The following is a 23,903-nucleotide window of genomic DNA, read 5'->3' as shown; positions in this document are numbered from 1 at the left end:
GACTTTGCTCGTTGCGGCATCTTTGCCCCGCTGTCGGACGACACTGACAAGTTGGGCCGATTTGGGTGAGGCAGGCTAGGCAAAAGAGAGAGTTGTGCCATACCTGTACGCAGGTCGTGTTACCGAACTTCTTCCATTCGACGTCGTGCTATATCCAGAACAACTTTCAAAGTCATTCAGTGGTTTGTGTCCCAGTTTCTGTGTTGTGTGAGGAGAGCTGAGAAGCATGGTCGCTTTTCGGCGCGGCTGCAACGTGGCCGCCTCGTTGAGCTGTCTGGCTTCGTATCAATGAGCATGCATCATGTCAAAGGACAAGTGTGTACAGAGCCATGCGTGCAGTAAATTGGTTCCGGGATACATCTTGGCATCAGCAGCCCGAGATCTGGAGGGATCACAGAGAGGCGGCCTAGGCGCCGCGCCGGCCACGAACTAACACTCGCTCAGCTAGAATCGCCATCACGAAGGCTGTACTCGTTCTCGGTGAGCACCATCATACGCAGCACTTTTGAGAGCTTCTTGTGAGACCAGAAGCCGACATCAACGAGCACACAGTCCCTGCAGAGGCCTCGAGGAGGTGTCAAGAAGGAGCCAAATTGTTTTGGAAGAAAGTCGTGCATCAGCGGACCAGCCACAAAAGCACGGGCCGCGCTGGCTGTGACTTTCACTCTCTCCGCCTCGGCCAATCCGAAATTCGCGCAGGAGAAACCCTTTGTGTGTGCTTTGCTTCTATTTAAGTCGGAAGTACCGCGACAATGCGGGGCTGCAGAGCACGGCACGGCACAGCACAGCACAGGGTAATTTGTGCTCGTCACACTCCAACTCAGGGTCTTCTTGCCTTTGCCATTCAGTCATTCGGCCATCGCAGTCCCTTTCATCTTGGCCATTCCTCAGCGTCTTGCTTCTCACCGAGCTTTTCGTCGCTTGTTCCGGCTCTACTGACTGGTCACAGCAATTGCTACCGGAAAACACAAGAGAAACCACAGCGGTCTCCAACTCTACCTCCAGCACGACCACCGCCCACCTGTCCGTACTTCCTCGTGGCTGAGCGACTTTGCCCTTGCTATTACATCAAATACAGGGCACACGGTCGTAATCCTTCTCATTGCGTCCGTTCTGACCACGAGACTCCAGCCATCACCTCAGACCCGTCAGAGCCTGCCCGGACGCCAGCGCACTGGCAGCACGAAACACCATGACGTCCAACTCGTCCTCCTCCATGAGAGGATTGACGCAGTACATCGCAGACCTGCGAGCATGTCGTGTCCGCGAGCTGGAGGAGAGGCGCATCAACAAGGAGATGGCACACATCCGCCAAAAGTTCAAAGACGGTCAGCTGGACGGTTACCAGAAGAAGAAGTACCTCTCCAAGATCGTCTTCACCTACATCCTCGGCTACCAAGTCGACATTGGCCATATGGAAGCGGTCAACCTCATCGCCAGCACCAAGTACTCGGAGAAGCAGATCGGATACCTGGCCATCACATTGCTCATGCATGAAAACTCCGACATTGTCCGGCTCGTCGTCAACTCGATCCGCAAGGACCTGGATGAGATCAACGAAGTGAGCAACTGCCTCGCGCTCCATGCCATCGCCAACATCGGCGGCAAGGAGATGGCGGAAGCTCTTTCAGGCGACGTGCACCGTCTCCTCATCTCGCCAACATCCCGAAGCTTCGTCAAGAAGAAGGCGGCGCTCACGCTGCTCCGTCTGTACCGGAAGCATCCCGAGGTGATTCCGGCAGAGGAATGGGCTCTGCGCATCATCGCCATCATGGACGACGACAATCTAGGTGTGGCGCTTGCCGTGACAAGTTTGGTCATGGCCATGGCACAGGATCATCCGGAGGCTTTCGCGAGCTCGTATCAGAAAGCTGTACATCGCATGCATCGGATCGTCGTGGAGAGCGACTTTACATCCGAGTACATCTACTACAAAGTGCCCATCCCTTGGCTGCAGGTCAAGCTGTTGCGTCTGCTTCAGTACTACCCTAGCCCCGACGACCCTACGCTCAGATCTACCATCGAAACCGTACTAGATACGATCATCAACAACTCGCAAGACAGTCCCAAAAACGTGCAGCACAACAACGCGCAAAACGCCATCCTGTTCGAGGCTATCAACCTCGCCATCCAGCTCGATACCGAATCTGCGGTAGTAGCAAAGGCGGCTGTGTTGCTCGGCCGCTTCATCTTGTCCCGCGAGACAAACGTGCGTTACCTGGGTCTCGACACCATGGCTCACCTGGCAGCGTGTGCCGAGAGCTTGGAGCCGATCAAGATGCATCAGAACACCATCATCCTTTCGCTGCGCGACAAGGACATCTCGGTGCGACGCAGAGGTGTCGATCTGCTGTACAGCATGTGCGACTCGACCAACGCCAAAGTCATTGTTGCGGAGCTGCTCAAGTACATGCAGGTGGCGGACTATGCGCTGAGGGAAGAGATGGTGCTCAAGATCGCTATCCTCACCGAGAAGTTTGCGACCGAGTACAGCTGGTACGTCGACACGATCCTGCAGCTCATCAGCTCTGCGGGCGACCACGTCAGCGAAGAGGTGTGGTACCGCGTGATCCAGATCGTCGTCAACAACGAGGACGTGCAAGAGTACGCGGCGACCAAGGTGCTCGAGCACCTCAAGTCATCGACGTGCCACGAGAACATGATCAAGGTGGGAGGATACATCTTGGGCGAGTTCGGCCATCTGATTGCAAACGATCCCGGCGCGAGCCCCATCGAGCAGTTCCACACGCTGCACTCACGGTCGCATCTGTGTTCGCAATCGACACGCGCATTGCTGCTGTCGACGTACGTCAAATGGCTCAACCTGTTTCCCGAGATCCGCGAGCAGATCCTGTACGTGCTCAACAGGTACAGGCACGTTCTCGATGCCGAGCTGCAGCAGAGGGCGTGCGAGTACGTAGCTCTGGCAGAGATGCCAGATGATGATCTATTGCAAGCGGTGTGCGACGAGATGCCGCCGTTTGCGGAACGCTCGTCCTTGCTGCTCAGCCGGCTGCACAAGAAGCATACGGATACGGAGGACAAGAGGACGTGGATCATTGGCGGCAAGGACACCAACCGCGGAAGAGAACAGGCGAGGCTCGAGAGTCTCAAAAAGGGCAAAGCCAACGGTGGAGCCATGCCGACGGGCAATGCTGGCTCCGTCATCCCAGCGGGTCACCGCAGCGAAGCGGTCACAGCCGATGCCATGCGCAACGGTGCAAACGACGATACGGAGAATGTGTTGGCCGGCTTGGAGGGACTCGATATGAGCGCACCGACGCCAGGGCTCGAAAATGCGGGTCTCCTCTCGGAGCAGCCCTTGATCGGCGGACAGACAACTCCAGGAAGCTCTGCAGCGACGACGCCATCGACACCTCTCAACACGAAGCCACTGACTGCCGGTGCTGACAAGTTCTTCCAACGGCTGTGCTTTGCACCCGAAGGCGTGCTCTACGAAGACAGTCAGATCCAGATCGGGCTTAAGACCGAGTATCACGGACATCAGGGTCGCCTCGCGCTCTACTTTGGCAACAAGATCGCGGTCAACTTCAACTCGTTCACGGTCTCTGTGCGGTCGCAGGAGCCTGCGGGGTTGAGCGTGACGGTGCCCAAGATTGCGACCAACTCGCTGGGCGCCATGACTCAGGCGCAGACGCTGGTGCTGGTGGAGTGCAAGGAACTGTTTACGCAGCCGCCGATCCTCGAAGTGTCGTACCTGGCGGGATCGCTGCAAGAGATCCGGCTGCGACTGCCCGTGCTGATGACCAAATTCATCGAGCCGGTCCAGCTAGGTGCGACTGACTTTTTCGAACGCTGGAGGCAGATCGGTGGACCGCCTCGGGAAGCACAGAAGATCTTTGGATTCAAGCTCACGAATGCGGGTGAGGTGGATGTGGTCAGGCAGAGGAGGGTGTTGGAGGGGGCGAGGTTGCAGGTGTTGGATGGGGTGGATGCGAATCCGAGCAACTCGGTGGCTGCCGGTGTGCTTCACATGGCGAATGCGGGTAAGGTGGGGTGTCTGTTGAGGTTGGAGCCCAACAGAGATGCCAAGATGGCGCGGTTGACGGTGAGGACGACGAACGATCTGGCGAGCGCCGAGTTGTTGAGGGTGCTGTTGGCGGTGCTGGCCGTTGATCAGGGCCGGCTTTAGATGACAAGGAGCAGTTCAACTTACCTTTCTGCGTGCGTGAAGAGTTGGAACGGACCGCCGTGTGACTGAAACGAAGAGCGAGTCAAAGCGTCAGCGAGAGCTGAGGTCGAGCGTAACGCTGGGGGATCGTGCGAAGCTGTTCTGCACACACGGCAAGTGGCGTTGAAGGAGTGGCGCCGCGATCGACCCACCAAAGCTTGCGCAGTGTGGTGGGGAGAGATTTCGGGCCAAAATCGCAAGCGGAGCAGCCGACGTTGAGCACTTCGAACGCCGACTCTCTGTTTTTCCGCCTCCACTCAAGGCGTGAAATTTCGGATGCAGCAAGCACACGACATCGTCTTTGGCTCCTTTCCACCATCATACTTTCCTTCTCGTTGTTCGACACCGAATCGAGGAAGTCGCTTGAGAATCTTTTTCAGCGTAAGTCGTCACACGATCATGCGTATATCACGAGCTGGTGGCTGATCCTATCTTGCTGCTTCTTTCGTAGTGGTGTTTTGGAAGAAGTAGTCGGAAGAGTTTAGCTGGTCGATAGGTTCAAGATGTTTCGCCGACGTGGATGTTACGTGTAAGTCTACCGTCACCGACCTTCTACCTTTCTTTCGCCACAACATGCTGACCATCGCTTTATTGTCTCGTCCCGCCCACAGGTGTGGTCAGCTGGGTCACCTAGCCGAGAACTGCAGCTTCACCGATCGACGATGCTTCAACTGTCTGGAATCGGGCCACGAATCCTCCTCCTGTCCCTCGCCCCGCAACCCAACCACCAAGGAGTGCTTCAACTGCGGAGGACGCGGACACGTCAAGATCGACTGCCCGACGGCCTCGACCGCCGAATGTTTCGGTTGCGGTGGCAAGGGACATGTCAAGGCAAACTGTCCTACGGTGGAGAAGGAGAAAAAGTGTTTCGGATGCGGCGGTACGGGTCACATCCGCAGCGAGTGCGCAACGGCCAAGAAGGGGTTGAAGTGCAGAAGGTGCGGTGACATCGGACACTTCGCTAGGGACTGCGATAACCCGAATGCCACGGCGGGTGCGGGTGCTTTGAGGGGAAAGGCTTGCTACACATGCAACCAGCCAGGTCACATCGCCAGGAACTGCCCCCAGAGCGGAACCAACCAGACCGCCGCCGCTCCTGCAACCAACCCCATGGCCGCCCTCACTGCCTAGATTTTGCCCCCCCCCCCCTTCCCAAGAGCAGATGCGATCGCTGCCCCCGCGCCGCCGAGCATCCAGTTGAACCTCGTCGGAGACCGACAAAAAAACTCATCGAATCGAAAGAAAGACGTTTCGACGAAGCACGATGAACAAGAGTGGCTGCTGCACAATATGTGTGTTAAAATGTGTGCTGAGCTGATGTTTTGCGAAGAGAGCGAGGAGGGGCAGAGGTGTTTAGGGGCTGTGACGTCGATCGTCGATGGGGTTTTGAGTGTGAGAGAGATCGAGAGGTTGCGAGTGTCTACTCGTAGAAGTGAGCGCTTCAGCGAGGGTCGATCGGCAAACCAGAGCAGATGAGTTCACTGATAGAGGAAGCTTCCCCATCACATAACAAACGCATACGCTCGTTTCGAAACGCAGACAGGACTTGGAAAAGGATTGAAATGTTCTTGTATGAGATTGAGGAGGCAAATGCAAATGCAGAAAAGAGGGGAACAGAGCGTCGCGCGGCATGGCGGGACGAGAGATGAGTGGGATCAAGGTCTAGTAAGGCTACAGTTGTGTTGGAAAGGGGGGGTTTCTGGAGGTGCTACAGTGGTGCGTATTTAAGGTATGAAGACTTGATCAGGTGTTTGGTTTGAGTACGAAACGGGAGAGAGCCGGGGGCACACTTTGCACCCGGCCAACTCAGTAAACGGAAGCGAGGTTCGAGGCAGAGACAAAGCCATTCCACTGCTGATGGTAAGCTCCGTTTCCGGCGCTAGGCTTGGCAGTCGTGCGGGGAACAAAGTTTACTCCACGCACACGTTGAGGCGACGGAGGCTGGACGACCAGCGTAGGAGGGCTGCTGGATGCATCGCTTCCGATGGGTGAGAGCACCGACGTGGGCGACGAGCTGGGCGTACCGATGGATCCAAATGCCGAGCTCGAGGTTGCTACCGAAGCATGGGTGAGTGCCGGCGATGGATGGTCGGCCGCCGCCGCTGCCGAGAATCCAAAAGTTCTCGATCGAGGTGATGAGATGGCAACATTGAATGCAGCCGCTGCCGAAGAGATTTCGGTGGGAGAAGACGAGAATGGGAAACCTCCACCAAAGGTCGAGTTGGTGGACGATGCAAAGTAGGATCCGACGGGAGTGACGGGCGCACTGTGGCTGAAGTGGGACGCAGAGGGAGCGGATGTGAGATGCGAGTTTTGGTAGACATAGTTGTGCATCTCGGCAGCTGCAACGCCACCATCGCTAGACTGTTGAGTCAGGGCAGCGACTAGTGCTTCGCGTTCGCGACGTCTGGCGAGCCTCTTGCGCTTTTCCTGCGACATGCGAGCACGACCTTTCTTCTTGGTACCATCCGATTCGGTGCCGGAGAAGCAAGATTCGGCGGGCGAGCCGGGAGACGAGAGTGCAGGCGAGAGCGGAGCGGTGAGGCAGCCTCGAAGGCCGAGCGAGTTCCCGCCGTCGGGAGATTGCGAAAGCGAGGTCGAGATGCGAAGGCCTCGGTTCAAGCTGGGCTCCTCGAGCACGTCAAGGGCCGCCTTGACTGCGGTCTGGGCGGCGTGCATCTCGAGCGAGTAGCCGTGGTCAAAGTGACTCGAATCCATCGACTTTGATCGTTGAATGGAAGGAGGCATGATGGGAGCAGGGCTTGCGCTTCTGAAAAGCTGCATGTCAGCCGGAGCTGCATCGAAAGAGGAGGCGCTGTGCAAAGCAGGCGAGACGGCCGACGACCAAGGAGAGAGAGGGCTGTGCAACGAGATGGGAGAGGTGGGGAGGTCCTGCTCGTCCTGCGAAGTGAGAGGCACATCGAGAAGGAGCGAGAGGACGTTGAGCTCGACTTCGGCGTCGGTGGTAGGGACTGACTTTGTGATCATGCGTCTGGTCCAGATGGACGATGATGCGGCAGAGCCCGGAGCGGGAAGAGATGAAAAGGACATTGCGTAAAGATGATACTGGAGGGCGCCAAATGCTGCAAGTTGCTTGATTGGACCCGTCGAGACAGTGTTTGACGATAGATTGCAGAGTGAATGTGTTCCGGTTACAGGTATAATGGATCAGATGCTGAGTAGTGTCGATTGTTGAGATCGGAGCTTTGTTGTTGGCCGAGAAGAGATACAAAAGAGTGTGTTTCTGTGGTTTGGCTAGATGGAAGCTGTATAGTCGAGCACGAGTCAGAGCAAAGGTGAAGAGAGAAAGAGTGTGTGGACGGCGACAAGGAGGGCAAGTGAGGGAGTGGGAACGGGGAAGGGTCGGTACGCAAAATAGAGTGGAGAGGGGAGTGTGATATAGATACGAGAGAGGGTTAGAGGGAGAGGGGGAAGGAGGGAAGTTTGGATGATGATGAACAAGAGGAAGGATAGATATACGTCCTCGAGTCAGACGAGGACGATCAGGCCAGAAAGGCCAAGCGAACGGACACGCAGCTGCGGATGTAGGGAAGAGGCGAGACAAGTCTCGTGGAGGATCAGCAGAGTGTGTGTCGCATGGCAAGGGCGAGGAGAAGCGCATCGTGTACTCGCTTGACGAAATCAAGCTCCGAGACCGAACGGGGCAGGCGTCATTGGCAGGATATGCGAGCGTGCAGCAGCAACGAGGGCAGCCCGATGGTACAGAGTCGTACCGAGACAGCAAGACGGCGGCATTGACAGGCTTGGCAAGGGAGCATACGACGGCGACTGCTTCTGTACAGCGGCAGAGAGCGATGGGATTGCAGCGGACAGAGCATGCACGGTGGAGCTGTCAAACGCGCAAGAGACACCGATTTGCAGCCCAACTTATGCGCATCAGAGCGACAAGCTGATCGCTGGCTGCGAGGCGCAGTCTTTGGCAGCTCAGCTCAGAGCAGTCGGACCAACCGAGGCGTGGCGGAAGTAGCCAGGCGAGGCGGGGCGAGGCCAGCAGCCAGCCAGCCAGTCAAGCCATGGCTCGCTCATGCATGCCAGACCGTCTCGGACACTCGGACGTGGAGTGCAGCAGCCAACAGCCAGCAGCGAGCGTCGCCTTGTCCTCTCCTTCCTTTTGGACCCTTTCTTGTTCCTCCTCGCCAGTTTCTGCTCGTACATGTATTCGACCGTGCTAAACCCAATTGCTCGTCTGACTGGAACGACTTCTGCGTAACCTTCTTGTTGATGAATCTCAGTACCTTCCTCATTCGACCGTGCGAAAGACTTGACACGTGAATGCTGTCGTGGGTCTCTCGGACGAGCGTCGCTTTTGTCTCCCAAAGCAAGCACCTCAGGCGGTGTTGGAGCGTCATTGGGCGTGGATCATCTTCAAGCACGGCTTCAAACAGACAGACGCGTGCCAGCTCGCGAATTGCTTGAATGGCTGGCTGACTGGCTCATTTCGCAAGCCAGTTTTTGGCGGTGCTTGCTGCGCGCGACTGCACGGTTCTCGGAGACGCCGCCACGATTTGGTCGGATTTCCTCTGCTTTTTTGCGGTTCAATTCCTCGACAGCGGGGCTTACCCGAAGGAAATTGGTGTTGGTCTCAGATTTGGGCCAATGGATCATCACACCTCGCAGCGATTCGGCTCAGCCTTTTTCCCAGCACTTTCTGTACCTTCGGCTTCTCTGGATGGCTTCCCTTGACTGACTGTGCGTCTCTGTTGGGATTTGAAGCAGACTCACGGTGCCCTTCGTGACAGCAATGGCGGATTGCTTGAGCTGCAGTTCAGGTCGATTATCGTCCTAGCGCTTCGGCATTTTGACTGCATCTCGGAGCTCAGAAGTGATATTTTCCAAAGTCCGCCTCGCCAACGGTCGACCCAAACTAGCCTAGCTCAGCCGGAGCAGTTGCCCGACTCATTCGTCAACCCATCACCTACGACGATCGTCGTCCGAACATCATTGTCGTCGTGTTGTTGTCGGTCGCTGGACCTCACTGGACCTTACGAATGCCGAACAGCGTCTTTCCGAGTTGTGCTTAGCGACTTCTGTTCCCGTTCGAGTGGTACTTGCGCTACAGTGCCCGCTGAATTGTACAACGAGATGGTCAGCTGCGCTTCGGCGTGCTCGGTCGAAACCAACTTGAGCCCTGCGCTCGAGTCTGTCGATCATCAGCAGATCGACAGATGGATCCATCCCCTTTCGCTACACATTCGTTTCCATTTTATCCGACATTCCTTCGTCAAAAAGGGACTGGAAAAATGGTGCCCCAAAAAACCCATCCCATCGGGGCACCATCGGAGATCGGCTGTCCAGCGCATGCCCGCTCCGTATTCTTGACACGACGCTGTCAGGAAGTCTTCTTGCATAACAAACATATTTGTCGGTCATCTGCGCAACTGTCACAAACGAGTCGCTCTCGCTAATCGGCTCGCCCTCGCCAACGGCGTGCGGGACAAACGTGGTGTACATTGCACGCTGCTTCTAGAAGTCAGGGGGTCGTGTCCGGCTGCGTCTCGGCTATTCGCAAGGCTCGTTGAGTACTTGCAGCCGTCTGTCCGCGACGATGCCGTGCCGCGCGCGGCTCAACTTGCATCTGTAGGGCCTGGACCCGTCGATCTGGCCGACGAATGATCTCCATGCTACGATGCTCATAGTCACCAAGATATTGTGGTCTAGACTGAGCATTCACTTCTGGACACCGGCTTTGCATCCCTTGGCTTACATAATCATTATGTCCGCGTTACAGCTCCACATTTTGGACCGAAGCTAAGCACCAAAAGACGCTTCTTCTTATCCCCGTCCTACCCTCCGTCATCCCACCACGCATAACCCACACTTGGCCACAATGATCTCGCGCAGCCTCCTTACCACAGCAGCCGCACCTCTGCGCAATTTGCGCACCATCCGAACCTTCACCACCACCCCTCTCCCCCGAAAGGTGTACGAGAACGTCTCGTCCAGCACGTTCCAATCTCGCGTGCTCTCCCCCACCGGCGCCGACGCCGACACCCCCGTCCTCGTAGACTTCTTCGCCACCTGGTGCCAACCTTGCAAGCTCCTATCCCCTTCGCTCCACAAGATAGCCACACAACCCGATCTCGTAGGCGGCAAACACGTTGATCTCGTCACCATCGATGTCGATCAACACCAGGACATCGCCAGGGACTTCAAGGTCAGCGCTATGCCCACGGTGATCGCGTTGAAGAATGGAAAGGTATGTTTCACACCACGAATAGAGAGAGAGACAGAAAGATGTGCTTTGGCTGACGAACTGTTTGCTGCTCTTTTCTGGGGGAAATGCAGGTATTGGATGGGTTCGTCGGCATGTTGCCGGAGAAAAAAGTCGTCGAGTTCGTTCAGAACCTCAAGTAGTGCTTCGTCGAAAGACCCCAAAGACAAAACTCTTAATCAGCCACGGTCAGCAGTACGGTCTGTGCGATTGAGAGAGACAAAAACATCGATTGCAAATGCGATTAGGAAACAACAAGAGATACAGTGAGAATACGTGATGCGATACATGGACATTACAGCAGAACGAAAGTCGACACGAGGAGCCACTTCCGGCGAAGCAGAGCAGAGCGGGAATGCATCAGACGTAGGGACTGATGCTCATAGCCTCTACCTGCGAGACAAACGACGAGCTGTTCCCATCGTCTTCCTCCTCCTCCTCCTCGTCGTCGTCGTCCTCTCCTCTGCTCTTCCTCGCTTTCGATCCGGGGATAGCAAGTCCGCTTTCGTTGCGTCGGACGTCATCGGCTTCATCCTCGTCATCCTCGTCGTCGTCGTCGTCGTCGGAGGACTCCGAACCGTCTTCCTCCGGCGCCACTTCCGACCATTCCCGGTAGAGTGGTTCGATGAACGACGCGGACGATTCCAGCTTGTACGGGTCGAAGGGGAAGAAGGATTCCAGCACCGAGGATGTTGTCACTGCCGCTGGAGCCGCAGCCGTCGCCGGTGCTTGTTTCGTCTGCGGGGAGTCCGGTTTGGGAGTTCCACGATCGCTGCCGTCCTGACTCATGGGTGTGCTCGACCCGGATGCGTCCAGCTGCAGCCTGTTGAGCGAGGTGGATCGCGAGACCGGGTTGCTTCGGCTGCGAACCGATCGGTTGTTGGCTTCGATGATCGAATAGCAGTAGAGGAATCCGGTGTGCTGTGCGATCCTGGCAAATTGTTTGACCACGTTGGCGGAGCAGTACTTGAGCGGATTCAGTCGAGAAGTCACAGCTCTCTGCAGAGACGTCAATCCATCGCACCACGCCTCTGCGCCAAACTGACCCAAACTGCCAACGCTATCGTGCATGCCTCCGCCGATCTCATCCGCGTCTTGGTAGTCCAGATCGTCCGCTCCAGCATCTTGCTCTTCGTTGGTGATCTTGAGATCCCGCCATCGGAAGCAGAAGATGTAGAACGCCGCTTGCACCACCGAGTAGAACACCGAGTGTGTGCCTGTTCCGGGGGCGGCTGATCCGGCCTCGGTGTCGGTACGGCTGCTCTCGTCGATGTGTGCGTCCAGGAAGGCACAGAGGTTGTAGAGCACGACCCGTGTGGTGGGACCGTCGACGTAAGAGGCTCTGCTGACGAAGCTTGCCACATAGCCTGCGGCGGCGGATCTGATCACCGCCGGCTCGTCCGTTTGTCCGTGATCGATCCTTTTGCTGTACAGACTCTTCTCGAGCAGAACACCAAGGAAGAAGTCGGAAAACTCGGGGTCGAGCGAGTTGAACCAGAAGAGCAGGAACTGCACGTGCCGTGATCGGAAGGTGGGCAAGATGTTGCGAGCAAAGATGGAGAGGAGCGTGTGGAAGAGATTGCGTCGATTCGCATTCGAGTCCATGGGGCTGTTGTAGGTCAAGCTGTTGGCACCGGCGACGTACTGCGCATCGAGCTTGCGAAGATGCTCGAACAGGGCGATCATGATGGCGTCGAGCTTGGCCACAGACTCGCGAATGCGTCGCATGGACCGTTGCAGGTCCTCCTGGGTACGCTTTTGCTCTTCTGTCGCTACACCTTGTTCGTAATTCTCGTCAGATAGGTCCGAGAGGTTGTCGGCAAAGTCGCCGGCGTCGCTTTCATCATCGTCGTCGGAACTGTCTCCCTCATCGATGTCATCGAGCGCCTGCTCGAATGGGTCTTCGAAATCCAGACCGAGCTCTTCGGCCTCGTCGTCGTCAAACTCGTCGAGCTCGACTTGAATCTCTACATCGAGCTGGATGGCACGGTCAATGACAGCGCCGAGGATGGCTTCCGACAGCTCTGCGCAGTACTCGCTGACGTGTAGGATGTTGCGCATGTAGACGAGTTGATCGGAGCGATGCACCATCTTGTGTGGCAGAAATTGTACAAGCAGCGGGCCCAGAACACCAGGCAGCGTAGGTACGACGCTCAGCAGCGAACGGATGAGGAGATGGACTCGCTCATAGACCTGTCTGCGCTTGAGTGTAGAGACGGATCTCTTGCCGGACTCGTCGGCAAACTGATACGGTAGCCACTCGAGTCGGTACGAGAGAGCCTTTGTCGCCTTTGTGAGGATGACCGTGAGCCACTCGCCCCTTGCGCTGACCAAGCTGCATACAAACTTGATCCACATCTGCGCAAAGCTGTCGTCCATGGATGTCCAGGGAAGAGCAAAAATGCTCTCGACGAGCTTAGTATGTGATCGATCCAAGTCGGATACGACGTGCGAGAGAGCAGCGAGAAGCGAGCGCAAGGAAGAGACCGAGGCGCCTGATCTGCCCGTGGATGGCTCTGCGAATTGGACGAGAAGCTCGTAGTAAGGGCCAGTGTTGCCCTTCTCCTTCTCGGAGAGCGCGTTGATGACAAAACTGAGGTACATGCCCTGGTAGTTGGCCGAGCTGGTGCCGCTTATTGAGTTGATGGCAGCCATGCTTCCTGGTGGCGGTGCCTTTTTGGAGAGGCTGGAACGAAGGGGTTTGAGTGGCGTGGTGGGTGAGGGCGAAGAGTACTCCGATTCAGAAGAGGCCGAATTCCTGCGCTTGGACGGGGAAGGCGGTGCAGCGATGTCCGCCTCTATAGAGTAGAGGTTGGAGTTGGAGGCGCGCTTCATGGCGGCAAGATCTGACGGGTTGGTGTCGATGTCAAGTCGGGCAGCACGTCGTAGGGATGAGGACTTGGAGGGGAGTGGCGCGATAGTTCGAGCTCGGACGGGCTCGACGGACGGCATCACCGCGGCTGTCCTTCAACGCATACAAGCTCGCGTGACGATCCAATCGTATAATCGTAAGAGGTGTGCGTCGCGTGCGAGTTCGAAGAAGTACCTGGTGACGGACACCGGACAGGCGGCAGGCGCTAGGTGGCGCAGGGTGAAGACCTCTTGAAGGCGACAAGCCTTACGCAGATGCCGACATTACACGCTTAGGATGTGCAAATTATAAGTGATCCGTTTGCGAAGCGGCGATCCCGAGTGTCTTGATGTTGACAACGCTTCGTTATCCGACGGTGAGAAGAGAAGATTTCGAAGTTCGAGATGAAGGTTTCGCTGAGGAAAGATAGCCGCCGCCGCCGCCGTCTTGTTTCTCAGAATTCGGCGACGCCGCTCAACTTGATTCTCCACGAAAGGCAGACGCACGCGACTCTCGCAAACTGCCCGCCTCCAGACCAAACGCAAAAAAAGAGAAATTACGCATTCACCCCTTCTTCGGCTCGAGATTTTTTAGGACTTTTCCTTGGAACATCAAATTCCGCGATAGTGAAGCTGAAGCTGTGACTAAGCATGACCTCTTCTAGACCCTGAACCTGCACTGCAACGCCAGGAAAATTTCCAGCCAAAAAGCGAAAAAAGTGGCCTCTCTCGATTTTTTCGTTCTTCTCGTTTCAGTCTTAGCGGAATTGCCGAAACCCTGACGAGTTAGAGACGAGAAGAAACAAGACAGCGCCCCATCAAGTCACTCTTCTTCACTCCACCTCACCCCTTCCCATCACTCGAGCGTCATCACATTCGCAGCCAGTCATGGTCAAAGTCAAGAAGCGCGCTTCCAAGCGTGTCAAGATCGCGCAGAGGGAGAAGATAAAAAAGAAGGTCAAGGAGCACCGTCGCAAAACACGCAGAGACGAGCGAAGGAGCACTCAATGGAAGAGCAAAGCGCGCAAGGATCCGGGCATCCCCAACTCATTCCCGTACAAAGAGCAGCTGCTCAATGAGATCGAGACCAAGCGTAGACTTCAAGAGGAGGAGAAGATCGTAAGGAAGGCCGAAAAGCTTGCCGAACGCAATGGAGAAAAGGCAGAAGGGGCGGATGGCCTTGACGCTGAAGCTGCAGAGGACGATGAGGACGAAGAGGTGGACGAGGACGACATTCTCGAAGATATTCCATTGGCAGCACCGCTGTATCGCGGCACGCTTTCCGAACTGCTCGACTCGGACGAGATCAAGACCGTCGTTCTCGCTCTCGACGCTCGTGATCCTCAAAGTTTCCGATGCCCGTGGCTCGAGGCCGAAATCAGCAGCCGCAAGAGTAAGAAGCTCGCATTCGCGCTCGGCCGTGCCGACATGGTGCCTCTCGAGACTGTCGCCGCATGGTCCGCTTACCTCTCTACAACCACCGGAGTTCCCGCTTTCCCCATCTCATCGCCCTCGGATCAGCTGGCCGAGAACACCGGTGCAGAGGCGCTCGTGGAGCAGCTCGACCTCAAAGGCGTCGGCAAGGGCGATGTTGCTGTAGTGGGCCTGGCCTACTCGGGCAGAAGCACTGTCGCAGATGCCATTCTCAACGCCATCGGCGTCCCCGAAGACGAAGATGCCGAGGATGAGGACAACGAGACGAGCGATTGGCCTGCAGTGCTCGACACCCCTGCTCTCATCCCTCTCAAGAGCTCCGAAGCTGCGGAAGAATCTGATGAGGAGGACGACGACGACGATGAAGAGGAGCAGGATGACGAGGAGCAAGATGACGAGCACAAGTTGATGGCACGCATGGAACTCAAGTCGATGCAGACGCTCATGCGCAACCAGGGCCACGTACAGAGAATCAAGGAGCCTCTGCCCCTCACCTGGGCTCTGCTGTCGCGCGTTTCGCATCCCGAAGATCTCATGCTCATCTACAACATCCCCGCTTTCGGCTCCTTCCAGCCCGAGAGCGCATCGCTAGCCGACGAGGAGCTCGACGCTGACCAACAGGAAAAAGTCAAAGCCGCTTCGAGGCGTCAGAAGGTGCACGCTGACACGCAAGAGTTCCTCATCGCGCTTGCTCGAGCCACTGGTCGCATGAAGAAGCGCAACATCCCTGACGAGATTGGAGCCTCGCGTGTCATCCTTCGAGACTGGTCGCACCAAATGCTGGGCTACTACACTCAAGCTCCCAAACTTGCTACAGACGCGGCCAAGGTCTCGGACGAAACCAAGCAACGAATCTCGGCAAGCATGCCGCTTGTGTTGGTCAGGAAGGAATGGCGCAAGAAGTTCCAGGCTCGCGAGCTGCGACTCAGGCCCATCTCGTTGGTGCTCGGTCGTGACGCCTTGGTCCTGGACCAAGTCGAGATGGTTCCACCTCCACCTGAGCAGGATAGCGAGGAGGACGAAGATGAGATCGACGAAGCACTGCTCGAGGACGACGAGGATAGTTTCGAAGACGACGAGGAGGAAGAGGTCGAGGAGCCCGTTGCGTCCAAGAAGGCGCCACAGCTCAAATCGATCCTCAAGAAGAGTGGCTCCAAGAAGCGAGGTGTTGCTGCTCAAGATGACGACGAAAACTCCGTCGAGGATGTTCAGGACCAAGAGGAAGAGGTGGATGAGGAGCAGTCGATGTCGCGCAAGGATCGAAGACTTCAAAAGAAGGCACGAGTTGTGGTGCCATCCAAGTCAAAGCCCGCTGCTTCCAAACGCAGCAATGCCAAGACGTCGAAATCGGCAGGTGCCGCTGCCAAAGCTGCCTCGGCCGCAACCGGTCCCGCTCCCGGCGAGAAGTACGACTTTGGTGCTTTCTTCTAGAGCACCCGTGGTTGCTGAAGCCCACGCTCGCATCGGCTTTCCTTTCTTCTGTGTCTCGATTCCGTCCATCCGTGTACTTGTATTTCACTGCATCTCTTACATTCATGCTAGCATCCGGCTCTCTGTCCTCTTGTCTGGCACTGATGACGAAATCTGCGCTGCGATGCCTGAATCTAGCCTATGCCAGGATTCCAGGGCGGTTGCCTCCACCCAAGGCGACGGAACAAGCTGAGGTGGCGAACAGAAATCGAGGCACCGGTGCTACTCTCGCGGAATTACCGAAAAATCCAACTGGAAGAGCACAGGCCACAGCGGCTAGTTTTATTGACTCGTGGCACAGTCAGGATCCGACCCTCCTCGACCAACACCACCACCACCAAGCAGCTGTTGCATCGCTGATCCAACTCGAGTTGCACCTGTGGATCTGGGAGCTTTCGTACATCGCTGCAGCCACAGGTGGGCTCCAACTGCAGCCATGAGCTTCCTCGAAGCCGGCTCCCCGAGTCTGGTCGGTGCAGTACGTGACATGACGCCGCCAACTCCTTCAATAGCCAGCCTTCTCTTCGAGCCCACCTTGACACCGACACCATCTCCCATCATGGGCGCACCGGAAGTCGACGGAGACAACTGCAAGCTCATGGGACCATTCGCGCTCTTCGTACAAGCCATTATGGGCATCCTCGTCATCGGCTCGCTCGTGTACAAGCGTCAAAGGGAGAAGCCGAAACGCAAATGGAAGATCTGGGCTCTCGACATTTCAAAGCAGATGCTTGGTCAACTCTTCGTGCACATCCTCAACGTGATCCTCTCCGACTTTGTGGCAAGTGGCGGCGGCGAGAATCCCTGCTCGCTCTACTTTCTCAACATCCTCGTCGATACTACCGTTGGGGTCTTCTTCATCTACGTTGCGCTCAAGTACGTCACCTACTATCTCACCGAACGACTCGGCCTCGAGGGCTTCGTTTCGGGTCAGTACACTCCAGCGCTTCCGTCCATCGTCCCCGCATCGTCTGGCGAGCCCGGCTCTTCTGCTCAAGCAGGCGCCGATCGTAGAGCATTCCGCCGAGGCAGGCCAAGGATCGAGTACTGGTTGAAACAGCTGGCATCGTACCTTTTCGTGCTGTTCCTTATGAAGATGGCCGTTCTTGTCATCTTTGCTTTGTTCCCTTTCCTCTTCGACGTCGGCTCGTGGATCCTGGGCTTCTTTGGCAGCCACAAGGATGTCCAAGTGCTCTTCTCCATGGCACTATTCCCGCTTGCCATGAACGTGTTGCAGTTCTGGCTCATCGATTCCCTCCTCCGCCACAATCCTTACACATCGGCGTATTCCAAGGTCAACCCGGACGACGAAGATTTCCTCAACAGTTCCGATCGCATCTCTCACGAGTCGCACCATGAAAGCGACGACGTTGGCGGTCGTGCACACTCGATAGGCGAAGCAAGCGACGATGAAGCAGATGACCTCGACAAACGTCACATCCAACCGCATGCGTCCGGATCAGGTAGGTCGAGACGCAGACCTTCACCGCAAAGATCAGCTACATTCGATGAGCCCTACGACTATCCACCACCGTCGGATGTTTATGGCTCGGTGCACAAGTCCCCGCCGTTACGACCGGCAAGACCGACGGACGAGATGAGACGTCAAGCCAGTCTGACGCTGTCGGATGCTGGCTCGGATCAAGATGCGGATGGTCGAAGCATACACCAGACACTGTCGGATAGCAAGGCTTCGCTACAACGGGTTGAGAAGCATCGTCTGAAGCAGGTCGGAAAGGACGGTGGTAGCTGATCTATCGATATACGGCATCATTTGGTCTCTCTCGCATAATCTCATCTTCTTTGCATTTGATCGAAGTCGCGCGAAGCCTGTGTCTAATTACCACTAGAGTTCAGCCGTGCGCAGACCGGTTGTGAGAAAGACGGTGATGCATTGAAACGATCGCAGGGAAGAAAGGAGAGTCGACACATGGGATACACAGAGGCGTTGGAACACTGACAAGCGATAAAAAGCGAGACAAGGAGAGTGAGCAGCTTTCTGGCGAGACTGTCTGGGAGAAAGCTCCCGCGATGTTGCGAGCAGCGCTACGAAGTGTGCGAAACTTGCTTCACATGTAAGGAGCAGGAACCGGCGGGGGCGCGGCACCACCAGCCGAAGGATGAACAGGCGACGCGTCCACCGTCACCTGCACATCCTGCCTGAACGGGATCGGACCTTTCGCCGGAACTTGAGGCGCAACATCCTCATCCGTCGCACCACCAATTCCACTCTTGACGTACGCAGGGATTGAGCTGATCGAAGAAAACGTCCCCTTCCTGCCATGCTTTCCTCCCGCACCGACGACTCTGCTCTCCCCGCCAAATCCACCATCAGTAGCCGTGTTAGCGGTACCTGGTCTCTTGACGTACGACAGCGCTCTTCCAGGCAAGCTGTGCGTAATGTTGCTACTGTCATCGCTAGCCGTATGATGCTTGTTGACGTAACCGTTGCTGGTGGAAGTGGAGTAAGCGGAGAACGTCATTTGGGAGCAGGTGGGGCTGTAGACGGCTTCCTGTTCTCCGATCAGCATCTGCAGTCCCATGACGATCTGGATGGCGATCGAAGTCATGTGCACGGGTGGTAAGCTCGTAGGCCAACCCATGAGCATGATGGCTTCGATGACGTTGCAGGTTTCGACGCCGGCCATGTAGTGGACGTTATTGTCGAACAGCACATTGGCGATCCTAGTCAGACCGACGCCGTTGGGACCGCTCGACGTATTCTTGAGCTTCCAACAGCAAGCCATCATGATCAATGATTCGAACACGGTGTTGTACAGCAGAAACCAGTACGTCGAACTCTGCCAGAAGTGCAGGTGGAGAGCGGGGTTGCTTGACGAAGGGGTGGAGTGAACTTGGCTGGAAGGAGCACATGTGCCAGCGGGAGTCAAAGCGTCCGCCTTGTCCACCCGGTAGTTCGTCCACATGGCGATGGCGAACTGAACCGACAACCCCACCCCAAGCACCCAAGAAGCAATGTTGCTGGTGCGAAAGATGATCCTCGCTCTCCAACTAACCACCGCGAAAACCAACGTCGAACACGCAAAGTACAGCGTCGAACTCGTCCACGCCCACCCGCTGCAATCCGCATCGCTCCTAGCCGCAAACGTCTCCGTCACAAGTATATCCAACACCACCGCAATCAGGCAGAGGTACTTGATCAGGATGAAGAACACCTCGGCCATGTTCGGATGCTTGCGCTGCACTAGTCGCGACACCATTCGAAACTCGGCCGGGTAGGTGCGGATGATCTCGGCGACGAGGAGAGTCTGTGCGATCATGGTGGGCAGGTTCCACGTGGTGTTCTCTTGGGAGAAGCGGATCAGGGAGATGACTTGGGATGGATGCGGTGCCGTGTTGGCGAATACGCCGGGGATGTACTCTTGACCGTCGTGACGCTGCATCTTGATGGGAGTTCGCAGCGATGGCGGGGAAAGTTGAAGAAGGATGGGGGAGACCGACTCTTCGGCCGGCGAGAACGGAGGAAAAGAAAAAAGGAGATCGGCAGACCAGGAATGATGATGAAGCGAGCGGAGACTTTTATAGCTTCGACCGGCGAAGGAAGAGCGAGCTGATGTGGACTTTGAGAACACGGTTCTAGCCGCGATAAGAGAGAGATACAGTACAGAGGAGAGATTGATACGATCGCTCAGCGAAGGCAAGGATTAGGTCTGCTCTGGTGGGAGGAGGATGAGCATCGAGACAATCCAAGACCCTCCCTCTCTCCTCTCAGGAGGACAGATCCGAGATCGATCTTTTATAACAAATGATACAACCCACATCCAAGAGATTGCACGGAAATGCAGAAGAGAGACGCTGCCGTACATTTTTCGAGTCTCAAGCAGTTCCACCATTGAAGCCCAACGAGCAGAAGATGAAGGTGAGCAAAAGGCGGTGTCGAGCTGCCAGAGTAGTAAAGAGACACCTGTGGCGACTGTGCAGCCGCCAGATACGAGGGACGACGCTTCATTTTCTGTCTCCTCCAAGCCACCCCACTTCTGGAGAACACTGTCGGAAACATGTCTCCACCTATTTCTGCCAGGCCGATGTCGAGTGGCGCTAAGGTGTTATGAGGGTTTCACCAAGCCTCTCGCTCGTGTTTGGGGGGATGAGGGATCCATCTCATGTCCTAGTGAGACTTTTTGTGGACGGGGCTCGAGTCACCACAAACAAAATGAGGAAGGGAGCTTGTCCGAGCGACCGTCGTCATACTTACCCGGGAAAGGTTACAACGGGGCGATTACTCCCCGATGAGCCGGAGCAACGCACATCGTCTAGAGCAAGAGACGTCGACAGGCCAACCAAATTGTCATCAGAAACGCTCAAGATTTGACAGTGACACACGCTGTTCTGACAACACGGAACGGTGTTTCAAATCGGCGTCGTCAAAGCCGACGGTCAGGCAAAGCCTCCCGCCCTGGTTGTCAAACGGAGACCAACTGTAGGATTTATACACCTCGACAACGAAATGAAGCGGTCTGTTCGCGGACCAACTCAGCTTCGCCTTGATACTCCCACTCGACTCTGCCTTCCTCGTTACGCGCACGCGTACGATAGACCCCGCAATCAACGCCATGCGCGTTGACGTTTGCTACCGTTACGGTGACCGGGACCCTCGAAATATGCCAACATGTACCTCATGCGACATCCTGACTGACGTCGCGTAGCTGGTTGTTTCGTACCTGCACGAGGTGGTTTTCTTGGCATCTTCAGAGCGATACCCTCATCGAGAGCTGATAGGACCCTAGTAATGAAGTTTGGTGGATCAATTGTGACCCAGCGCCACCGATACGACTGATCGTGGGAAAAGTGCTCTGCCCTTTTCGGCCGTCTCCACTTGCGATGCGATGCCGAGCGCTTTACGTTGGAAAGCACGTCACCATTTCCGTTGACGTCTCATCTCCGTCCAACCCACCTGTTTGAAGTCCGGGCGGCAGAAACGTGTTTCAGGAGGCTAGTGGTGCGCCGAGACCGGTGCGGGAAATCACTTCACAGTCCTCACTTTGCGTGCCCCACACCTCGAAAGACACCATAAATGGGCATCGGTCCGTCTTGAAGCTTCGTCTCGTTTCGCTTTCGCTTCACTTCGTTGTGGATCGTTGAACGTGATCTGCTTCATCACCACGATCGTCCTTCAAAACAGTCCACACGTCTTGACACACCGTCACAACTCGGAGAAATGCTGTTTCGCTCCGAGCTGCTGCTGCTCATTGCAGCAGTACTGTCCATCTCCTCCGCACTACACGCACAAGCTGTACGTTGTCCCATGCTTGAAGTTTGCTTCTAGACCATCACTGACACCTTGCCTTTTCGCTCTTTCTGAACAGGCACAGATCCCGCTTATCCGACGCTCGCTTTCGCCCAGCCCCGCTCCTGCCGCGAGCAAGCTCGACCGTCGTTGGTGGTTCGGCTGGTCAGCCTCGCTCGGCAAGGAACCCGACGACGCCCGTGTCGGCGTGCATTACATCCCTCCCCACTGGATCTTTGATCATCCGCCTGCCGACTCGGATGCGTTCGCGAGGTGGCTCGCGAGACTGCGACAGCAGCAGCCAGACTTCATCCAGGTGACGCTGCCGGGTGGCGAGTCCAACAAGGCGGGCACGATCGTTGTCGGGGATCCTGAGACCCCTTGAAAGCTTTGTTCGTCTTGATCGCAGCCAAGGCTTCAGCGCGGCAATGTTGGCAATTAATTCCTATCGCAACGACCGTGGAAGGGTCGCCGCCCCGGCGATGTCTGGTGTCTGCTGTGTGTAAGAGATGTGCATTGAGATGGGCGCGATGCGCAATTGACCAAAGCACTTGTATGAAAGCTTACGAATCGACAACCAGCACGAGTGAATCGCCTGACGCCACTTCATACCAGTCCAGACTCCTCGATATGTCGTCCAGCTCCAGCACGATCTTCTCCCCTCCATCCCCCTTCTCACCCTCCTCAGTTCCATTCGACTGCTTCATCAACGCCCACACTGCTCCCACTTGTCCCACCTTGACCCCCACCGCAGACGCCAACTTGATCTTGAGCAACCGCAACGGCGTTGACGCCAACACCTGCACCCCTTCCTTTACCGCAACCTCGCCGGTAACATGAGGTGCCGTTGCAACCGGCGCAGCTGCACAAACGACCACCGAGATACGGAGCATCTTAGATCTGAGCGTATTCTTTTTCCTGTCACTCTTTCCCCCCTCCCCCTGCGCACCATCCGACGGAATGGAGAAAGCCTCTTCTCCGTCGAAGACTTTGGCCAGCTCGATAAATCTCGGAAACCTCTCGGCTTTCTCTTGATTCGACAAGTCCAATCGGTCGTGTGTACCTTGTCGAGATACACCGCCTTGGATGATGTATGCGTCGGATTCACGAAAGCGCGTGTAGACGAACAGTTCGGCATCGCGTCTTTCTTTGGGTGTGATCTCGGTCTTGTCGAGGGTTTTGAGCGTGGGGAGACGGGCGATGGCGAGCGCTCGAAAGTCGCGATATTCGTACTGTGACAGTAGGTCATTGTCTGACTCAATTGGATGAGATGGGGTTGCATCTTCTTCGAGCGGGACGTCGGAGATGTGTAGTGCTTCGAGCGATGTAGAAGGTCCGAGCCAGTGAGCAAGGTTTTCGAGCGAGGACCATGCGTCGATTCCGTTACCTCGTAGGTGAAGTTCCTTGAGTCTGGATAGTCTGGGTGTTGCAGACGTCGCAGTCGCGGGTGGAATGTGGGTGATACGATTGCGATCGAGGTTGAGCGTCTCAAGACTGGGAAGTGCAGACAGCGCCGCGACGATATCTGGCCACGACTCGAGCCCGTTGTCCTCCAGACTGAGCGATGTGAGGGATGGAAAGATCTCCGCCCCACCCTGGTTCCCAGCTGCTACGCTGCTCCCAGCCAGGGTGACGATCTCGTTGCTGCCGATGTGTAGCGAGCGCAAGCCCCGGAATGCAGGTGCTAGCCTCACCACCTCAGACCACTGCATCAGCGTCCCATCCAAGCGCAAGTCCTGAATATGTCCCAACCTCTCCCCCCAGCTTGGCGGTATCTCCTCCGGCGGCGACTGCAACCGATTGAAATGCAGCAGAAGCGTCTTCAGCTGCCTCAACTCGCCAGCTATCAACGAAACTTCCTCCCAATCGGGCAACAACGACCTCGACAGATCCAGCCACCTAATGTTCGGACACGTTGCGCTTATCGAGCCACTTCCACCACGCTCCCCCTCCCCTTCCTCGTACGCTCTGGCCACATCAAACCGCGCATCCTGACCCGCCTCAGTATCCGCATCCGATAGTGAAGAATAGTTCCATCCACCAAGACCGACCTCCTTCAATCTATCGAGCCGTGCGGATTTGATCGCGATGCGATCGAGATTCGGAGTTTCGATTTCGATGTCGGCGATGTTCTTGCGCGAATACTGCTGCTCTCGTCCCACTGACCGCTGCGCCGCTGCAGACAATTCGGTTGGAGGACAATACTTGTTGCGAAGTGCAGAGAGAAAGCTGCATCCGCTCGAGAGCTTAGAAGAGGTCGGACGGATGAAAGATCCGCTGCCGGGAATTCGAACGTGAAAGTATCGGGTTCCGTCTGCGCTGGTACCGTCGTGCTTGCCACGTGTTGGGTCATCCCATTCGACACCCAGCCATTCTCCGGCAGAAGGCGGGACTGGACCACGGTAGCGGATAGTGCCCTTGTGCGGACCGAGAGAGATGCGTCTGCCCACGTCGAGGTTCATAGCGTGAACTTCGTG

General features: G+C 56.3%; 12 protein-coding genes across 12 annotated transcripts; 6 read left to right on the top strand and 6 right to left on the bottom strand.

The window, feature by feature from the left end:
- Positions 1-726: 726 nt before the first annotated feature.
- Positions 727-1,239, bottom strand: PHSY_004455 (hypothetical protein; the record flags this gene model as incomplete). The annotated part of the gene is made up of 2 exons (XM_012335068.1): positions 727-955; positions 1,139-1,239. The coding sequence occupies 2 exons, from the start codon at positions 1,237-1,239 to the stop codon at positions 727-729; spliced, it is 330 nt and encodes a 109-aa protein (XP_012190458.1).
- Positions 1,240-1,297: 58 nt separating this feature from the next.
- PHSY_004454 (potential clathrin-associated protein AP-2 complex component) lies at positions 1,298-4,153 on the top strand (the record flags this gene model as incomplete). The annotated part of the gene is made up of 1 exon (XM_012335067.1): positions 1,298-4,153. One exon carries the CDS (start codon positions 1,298-1,300, stop codon positions 4,151-4,153), a length of 2,856 nt encoding a protein of 951 aa, XP_012190457.1.
- A 701-nt stretch (positions 4,154-4,854) lies between these two features.
- On the top strand, positions 4,855-5,139 carry PHSY_004453 (hypothetical protein; the record flags this gene model as incomplete). Its single annotated transcript, XM_012335066.1, has 1 exon — positions 4,855-5,139. The coding sequence occupies one exon, from the start codon at positions 4,855-4,857 to the stop codon at positions 5,137-5,139; it is 285 nt and encodes a 94-aa protein (XP_012190456.1).
- Positions 5,140-5,998: 859 nt separating this feature from the next.
- On the bottom strand, positions 5,999-7,180 carry PHSY_004452 (cytoplasmic dynein 1 intermediate chain 2; the record flags this gene model as incomplete). The annotated part of the gene is made up of 1 exon (XM_012335065.1): positions 5,999-7,180. One exon carries the CDS (start codon positions 7,178-7,180, stop codon positions 5,999-6,001), a length of 1,182 nt encoding a protein of 393 aa, XP_012190455.1.
- Positions 7,181-9,397: 2,217 nt separating this feature from the next.
- Positions 9,398-9,664, bottom strand: PHSY_004451 (hypothetical protein; the record flags this gene model as incomplete). The annotated part of the gene is made up of 1 exon (XM_012335064.1): positions 9,398-9,664. One exon carries the CDS (start codon positions 9,662-9,664, stop codon positions 9,398-9,400), a length of 267 nt encoding a protein of 88 aa, XP_012190454.1.
- Positions 9,665-10,040: 376 nt separating this feature from the next.
- PHSY_004450 (thioredoxin) lies at positions 10,041-10,567 on the top strand (the record flags this gene model as incomplete). The annotated part of the gene is made up of 2 exons (XM_012335063.1): positions 10,041-10,409; positions 10,499-10,567. The coding sequence occupies 2 exons, from the start codon at positions 10,041-10,043 to the stop codon at positions 10,565-10,567; spliced, it is 438 nt and encodes a 145-aa protein (XP_012190453.1).
- A 217-nt stretch (positions 10,568-10,784) lies between these two features.
- PHSY_004449 (ribosomal DNA transcription factor) lies at positions 10,785-13,376 on the bottom strand (the record flags this gene model as incomplete). The annotated part of the gene is made up of 1 exon (XM_012335062.1): positions 10,785-13,376. One exon carries the CDS (start codon positions 13,374-13,376, stop codon positions 10,785-10,787), a length of 2,592 nt encoding a protein of 863 aa, XP_012190452.1.
- A 786-nt stretch (positions 13,377-14,162) lies between these two features.
- PHSY_004448 (GTPase, predicted) lies at positions 14,163-16,139 on the top strand (the record flags this gene model as incomplete). Its single annotated transcript, XM_012335061.1, has 1 exon — positions 14,163-16,139. The coding sequence occupies one exon, from the start codon at positions 14,163-14,165 to the stop codon at positions 16,137-16,139; it is 1,977 nt and encodes a 658-aa protein (XP_012190451.1).
- Positions 16,140-16,282: 143 nt separating this feature from the next.
- PHSY_004447 (hypothetical protein) lies at positions 16,283-17,931 on the top strand (the record flags this gene model as incomplete). The annotated part of the gene is made up of 2 exons (XM_012335060.1): positions 16,283-16,595; positions 16,691-17,931. The coding sequence occupies 2 exons, from the start codon at positions 16,283-16,285 to the stop codon at positions 17,929-17,931; spliced, it is 1,554 nt and encodes a 517-aa protein (XP_012190450.1).
- Positions 17,932-18,247: 316 nt separating this feature from the next.
- On the bottom strand, positions 18,248-19,582 carry PHSY_004446 (inner membrane magnesium transporter MRS2, mitochondrial precursor; the record flags this gene model as incomplete). Its single annotated transcript, XM_012335059.1, has 1 exon — positions 18,248-19,582. The coding sequence occupies one exon, from the start codon at positions 19,580-19,582 to the stop codon at positions 18,248-18,250; it is 1,335 nt and encodes a 444-aa protein (XP_012190449.1).
- An 846-nt stretch (positions 19,583-20,428) lies between these two features.
- On the top strand, positions 20,429-21,811 carry PHSY_004445 (hypothetical protein; the record flags this gene model as incomplete). Its single annotated transcript, XM_012335058.1, has 2 exons — positions 20,429-20,575; positions 21,506-21,811. The coding sequence occupies 2 exons, from the start codon at positions 20,429-20,431 to the stop codon at positions 21,809-21,811; spliced, it is 453 nt and encodes a 150-aa protein (XP_012190448.1).
- A 178-nt stretch (positions 21,812-21,989) lies between these two features.
- On the bottom strand, positions 21,990-23,888 carry PHSY_004444 (hypothetical protein; the record flags this gene model as incomplete). Its single annotated transcript, XM_012335057.1, has 1 exon — positions 21,990-23,888. One exon carries the CDS (start codon positions 23,886-23,888, stop codon positions 21,990-21,992), a length of 1,899 nt encoding a protein of 632 aa, XP_012190447.1.
- Positions 23,889-23,903: the final 15 nt, after the last annotated feature.

This window comes from Pseudozyma hubeiensis (genome assembly GCF_000403515.1).
Source record: "Pseudozyma hubeiensis SY62 DNA, scaffold: PHS45, whole genome shotgun sequence".
NCBI lineage: Eukaryota > Fungi > Basidiomycota > Ustilaginomycetes > Ustilaginales > Ustilaginaceae > Pseudozyma > Pseudozyma hubeiensis.
This window is presented reverse-complemented; position numbering and strand designations above follow the sequence as displayed.